Below are 6,193 nucleotides of genomic sequence, written 5' to 3' on the forward strand. Positions count from 1 at the left end.
AAATTTATTTTCCTCATAAGGGTGCGGCAATTCTGTTCAAAGCCTGACGAGCTTTTTGTCTCGAAGTATTATGGTCTTCTCTACCCAATAACCTTGATAGGAATTGTAAAACTTTTTTCAGTCACCTGGCGATAGCTGCGACATGAAGCTCTCAGAGTTTCGCATGATATGGGAACATGATGATAGTAAGGATGTTGAAGGATTTGAACAGTATGCTGGAGGCCCCATTCTGAATGGAAACGAAGATTGCTTTGGAGTATTCTCTGGAGTTTATGATTGGTTTGGATATGGTGTGACTTTGGAGGAGCTAAAGAGCTTCCTCCATTTGCAATCATCCTCGTCCAAGCACCCACCCCGTAGTATTTCTACATGATAGCAGAAAGGAAGAATGTACACACCAGAATCCATAATAATAGATTTTGGTAACAAAACTTTAAGATTATGAAGTTATGTGGTGCTTCTCTTGCTATCTCTGTGTCTACAAAGAATGGATCATATAATGACAGTATTAACAGTCTGACAAAAATCTGTTCTACAGGAGACAGTACCTAATGAAAGGGCGGGGGGAAGACTCATGGAAACATACGTAAAGCACAATAAAATTACAATGACGGCAGTGTTGTTCTGTAAATATTGCAGCAGCCCTTCCCCGGGACTGAGAACTCCAAGCTGTCGTGGTTGTTGCAGCTGTAATCGGTGTTTTCAGGCCCAGATTCTTGTTAAGTATTGATTTCACAATATACATGAACAGGAAAAAAACTTGTTTGGGGGGTGGGGGTGAGGATTGAGACCATATGCACAAGGCGAAGAATCGGGTTGGACTCAAACAGATATGTAACTGGTGAATAGCTTCAGTAGGTTGTCAAGAGTTTCAGGATTGAACTTCCTGGCGAAAAGATAGCATGGCCTCTTTGATCCATTCCACGAACAAGGCTTCTGCATGACAAGTTTCTGCAATAGAAAGAAAACAGCACACCAACATTCGATTGTTGTTACAATGTGTTGAAGATGGAGATTTCATTGTTCCATGGATGTGAAATACAATTTAGGAGTTCGCTTATAATCCATGTTGAAGTTCACGAGCAATTTATTTATTGTTCTTCCATAGCCAATAATGACCATAAATTGCCGTGCTTACCTTGTCATCACTTGTTACATGGAAGTTCTCATCAATAGCCTGTACAACAGCAATGTACATCATATTATATGGACATATAGATCATGTGTTAGATGAAAAACTCACACAGCTAGGAATAACATACTGTTAGATTCTTTAAGAGATCGTAAGTGACATCTGCAGCTCTGTACGACCTTGGATGCCATTTTCCCTCAGACCAATCCACATGTGTAACCGACCAATTAGCGATTCCACCAGGATCTACCATCTGAAGTTATGGACATGGATTTAGCAAGCAATCCAAAGAAATAAAAGCTAATGGTCACTTCAATGGATTGTGAAGACTGACATTGAATAGGGTTGGCAAATAATGCTCGTCTGCAATGCAGTTGCGCCCTTCTGCTGGCTGCAAATCACAGGAGAAAGGTAATTCCCTTCTAAAAAATAAGCTTACTAGAAAAACATCTGAGAAAAGTGGAAATCATGAGCATTGGTTCAGACTTGAGAAATGGTGACTAGTACAAGCTCAATTGCTTGATTGCATGAACCCTCTAAAGATTGTTAGGAGGAACTTTGCAGTGAACTTAACACATCTTTCAATGTCCTAGGAAGTATTCAACTCTTTGCTTCAGTTTCTTCAGGCTTAGTTTCGGGAACAGTAGTAAGGGATTGGTTGAAGTCCATTTTGCATTTTTACGAATCAGGGAGGTGTTTGGGTGAGTTGTGCATTTTATGTTATTTCCCTATCCAGATAGGGCCTTAGAGGTGGTTGCTGAATTTCTGTACTAAAGTTTCACTATAACAACACTGGACTTCATATTGAAGAAAATATGTTGATCTTACCATCAACCTTACAGTGAAACAAACATCTAAATTCAGTTATCATTGTATTGTATGCATGTTTTTTATTGAGATACTTGGTATCTAGCTCTGTTCTATTAACTAAAGATAATAACTCCATTAATATACCTTGCAATATAGCATGAACTTCTTGTAGTAAAGGTTGTCCGCCAGAATCAGTAAAGCATGTCTCCGTGTAACTGCAAACCACTATAACAATAACAGAAATTTAAAGAGGAAAGCATTTAAGATTAGATTTCAGTAGGCAACTACCGAATTCTAAACATGTCATTTTTATGCGATGTAATTTTTTTGACAAATGGTAATACTACTAAATGAACAAATTTGTGCCAGCAAGTATTCTATAACCTAAAAAACTACAATAGACCAAAAAAAAAAAAAACTGTACCTGGGCACCCTTTCTAAAGTCCCTCTCTTCTATTTCAGGAAACATCTCAACAGAATACCTTCCACTGCCATGTGGACCTGGATCCTTGAAACTTACAAAATGAAAACAAAGGCAGACGAAATCAAAATGAGTTGATATGAACATCTTCAAGAGATAAAACAAAAGTAAAAAACTAATCAACAACATCCTTGTGGTATGGAGCACATATTCACATGCCAACACCACATGTTTCACTCACCCCCTATTATTTCTCATCTTATCCAAAATGATTTTGAAATATAAGTTCCAGTGTTCTTACCAATCAATGAAGCTAACGTTTGTTCCCATCAGATAATTATACACATAATCAAATGAATGCAGCGGAACACAGCTGTGAAATAAAGCAAAGATGACTTAGATATAGAGAACAAGGATCAAAAAGGGAGTCACCCATAATCAGAGGCAGAACCTGTCAGAAAGCAAGACAAAAAATTGATTATCAACATCTTCCAGTGCATTCGCTAATAGTCTCTTCTCGGCATCAACCATTGAAATCAATCCCCATACTACCTGCATAACGATACATACTCTGCTCAAATTTAACAACCACAAAATTATAACGTAAAGCAATACAATAACCCATTAACAAAGAATCCTACTAAAGATATTCAAGGATAAGAATCCCTTCAATTTGCAAGCAATATATTCAACAATTAACAGTAGTATTCTCAATCCAAATTGCTAGTAGTGGTTTTGTTAGAAGAACAGGACCACCCGTTGCTGGCTGTGGCCTTTAAACTGATCTTGCCGAAAGATCATACTAAACCTCTTTTATGAAGGCAATATTTATCAAGTCACTTTGGTGTGTTCAATATGCCTATGCCCTGAAGCGTGTAACTACTGTTTAGCTATTTCTGATTACTGCTACATTGGAGTAAACAACCCAGTAAAAAAGGAAGTTTCTGACGGCACCCAAGATATACCACGTAGTCATTTACACATTCATCGTCCATAACTCTCAGAGAGAGAGAGAGAGAGAGAGAGAGAGAGAGAGAGAGAGAGAGAGAGAGAGATAATATTTTTCTTCCAGACAAAAGGTTTGAGAAATATACCGGATAGATTTTATAGGTCAAATCCCTGATAAAGGACATATGTTAAGACAAAGAGTTAAATCCAAAATGTATGAAGCACAGACGAGAATTATTACCGTGTCACTGTGAATATCTCGACCAACAAACAAAGAACTAGAATGCACAGGCTTTTCACGTGATGCGTGCACATAGATGGAGTATCTTCCCTCGTGTCCCTGTTTAGAGAAGTCAGAGTGATTCAAAAATTTTTAAAGTTCACATGAATTATATAAGCAATAGAAATCATATAGACATGCAGAGGGTTAGTACCAATGAGGGAGGATATTACAGTGACTACAGACTAGTACTTACTAGCAATAAAATATTATTGGCCTAGCACCTATTAGATGAAAAGATAGGTTTAACTTATTCATACATATAAAAATATATATTCTTCAACACTCCACTGCTCAAAGATGTACGAGAATCCTATGCTAAAATTTCAGCTAAAGCATAAGCTATACAAAATACTCGCACATCAACTTCCATCATTTTAGAGTGCTACTCATAGCATGACCCTATAGCATCATTACTGCTATCTAAAGAACGTTCATAAGGAAACCAACATATTGGTCAATTGTCATATTTCAATAATACGCACTAAAAAATAAAGAAGAAGCATTAGCCACTAAATTGTTTCTTAGGAACCAACATGGTTGTCTATTGAGAAAGACTGATGATGCCTTGCACTTTAAGGACATAAAGACTCTTGATAGATTTATACTCCTTAAATGGCACAAAGACAACAAGTATATTCGGACCAACCTGTAAAAACTTCTCCCACAATTTCTCGAAGGGCAATGAACCAGGTGTCAAGAACATAAGAGCGATCTTTGGATTTTTTGACACGGGCATGGGCATTGAAAGGATATTCTTAACAATTACAGATGAAATAATCTCCTCATCGGTCCGCTCCCGTCGGCCTATAGCAGGGAGCCAATCCTTGAAAGGTGTACATACACTTCTTGAAGCAAAGAGGTAGCATTGAGAGTAGCGCCGTGGTGGGTACACATAAGCCCCAATCAAAATGACACAAACCATCGATAAGAGCACAATTATCCACATGGGCTTCTTGGCTGCAGCCCGGTGGCGCTGAGGCAACATGACAGTCATATCCTTGCTACACCACTGCCACACATATGGTACTTTTAATCTGTTATCTCATCTCCATCTTCAGATCATCTAAAGATCATTACCATCAAACTCTGATAATGGTTATACAAAGCTGCTACACCAGCGTCTGATGAAATTTCAGGCAACTGATACCTTCCTGCATTTGCAATACAAGGTAAGCAAAGAATTAATCCATGAATCCAAAATTGTCACTATAAGGTAAAGCAACAACCAAGACTGCTCCTATATGCTTCGCATGTAACATATTATAAAGGAAATTTACCAAGATTTGGGCCTGTAAACAAGCATTCCACTCCAGCAAGCCGATGGTTGTTCTGGCACATATCCAACTAGTATGTGATTTAGTCATGATCCGTTCTTATGCCAGCTACTAAGATTAAACAAACACCACCTAAGCCTTCAAAAACCTCTTAAAATTTGCAAGCTTTCCAAATTGGTTGTGCAATTCAGCAACTGTGTCGAAGTAGGTGATCTACATGTCCAAATCAGGTGACTTCTACAAAAGACAGCGGATGAAGTCCACAGGGGCAGCTGGCGACAAGTCAAACTCTGACCAAACCGCCCCATCCCAATCGCTAACCTGAGCGCATTCCCGACTCGATCCAGCCACCACCACGCACACCAGCTAACCCACGCCAAATCACCGATCCAGCACCAGAATTCGCCTGTAACTTCTCGTAAAAATCGAAACTTTACGCCTAGAACAGCAGGAAAAACACGCCAAATCACACGGAAACCGCCGGCTTTCCAGCAACCGAGCCCAATGCGGGGAGCAGCAGTCAGCAGAGCAGAGCGGGAGCTCGAGACACATCACAAATAGCACGGACCTGGTACCTGACTGGAGAGCGCGGCGAGGGGGTTGCCACCGTGAGCTCAGCGGCGGAGGGATCTGGAGCATGCGGAGATCGGATTCGGATTCGGAGGCGCAGGTGGAGGTGGAGGCTGGAGGAGGGAGGTAGTATAAACAAAAGGATTAATTAAGCTAAAATTGGCACTAATTGTTGCTCAAGGGTGAAAGTGGAAGCTGGCTCTCGCTTCTTGCGACGGGTTGTTTTCCAAATGGAGGCAGGGCTGGGAAGGAAGAACAGAGGAGCAAGCGGGGGGCAGTGGGGGTTCCGAAAATTTGGATCACTACTTAGTGGAGTAATGCCTGGGCGTGTGCTTTTGCACTGGGACGCCTTAAAAAAATCTCCTTTTGGAGCTCTGACAAGATTAGAATTATCGTGTTTTGCTGCTGGGCTTCTAGATTTGGATTGTTTATGCAAGTGCCAAACTTTTATTACATCCATATAATTTAGGTTTATTAAATTGTCGATTGCAGATATGCAAGAGGTTACGAATTACAGTTTCTTGAGGCTGTTTCTGAAAATTGCCCTTATTTATTCTCAATCGGCTTGGTTTTCCAAGAGAATGTTATCCTCAAATTGTACTTGAAAACTTTGCCCAGGATCCAAAAGAGGAACACCTTTGCTTGAATACTCATCTTTGCTGATAGCTTTGGTACAAAAGTACATGTGCATGGTGACTACAAGTACGAAAATTGCAGACCCTGAAGAATATTCGCACGACGCCAAGAGAAGAACC

General features: G+C 39.9%; 1 protein-coding gene across 4 annotated transcripts; it reads right to left on the bottom strand.

Moving 5' to 3' along the window:
- Positions 1-382: 382 nt before the first annotated feature.
- LOC133927173 (glycosyltransferase BC10-like) lies at positions 383-5,826 on the bottom strand. Of its 4 annotated transcripts, XM_062373496.1 has the most exons (12): positions 5,437-5,826; positions 4,241-4,745; positions 3,553-3,651; positions 2,815-2,915; positions 2,665-2,736; positions 2,367-2,457; positions 2,087-2,167; positions 1,467-1,523; positions 1,263-1,385; positions 1,139-1,177; positions 792-951; positions 383-687 (listed from the first exon to the last, which is right to left on the bottom strand). In XM_062373496.1, exons 2-11 carry the CDS (start codon positions 4,586-4,588, stop codon positions 823-825), a joined length of 1,140 nt encoding a protein of 379 aa, XP_062229480.1. In that variant the 5' UTR covers positions 4,589-4,745; positions 5,437-5,826; the 3' UTR covers positions 383-687; positions 792-822. The 4 variants fall into 4 exon arrangements, with proteins under 4 accessions (XP_062229480.1, XP_062229478.1, XP_062229477.1 ...); XM_062373494.1 differs by having other exon boundaries at positions 387-951; positions 5,444-5,826; XM_062373493.1 differs by having other exon boundaries at positions 387-951.
- Positions 5,827-6,193: the final 367 nt, after the last annotated feature.

Source organism: Phragmites australis, chromosome 8, assembly GCF_958298935.1.
Source record: "Phragmites australis chromosome 8, lpPhrAust1.1, whole genome shotgun sequence".
Lineage (NCBI taxonomy): Eukaryota > Viridiplantae > Streptophyta > Magnoliopsida > Poales > Poaceae > Phragmites > Phragmites australis.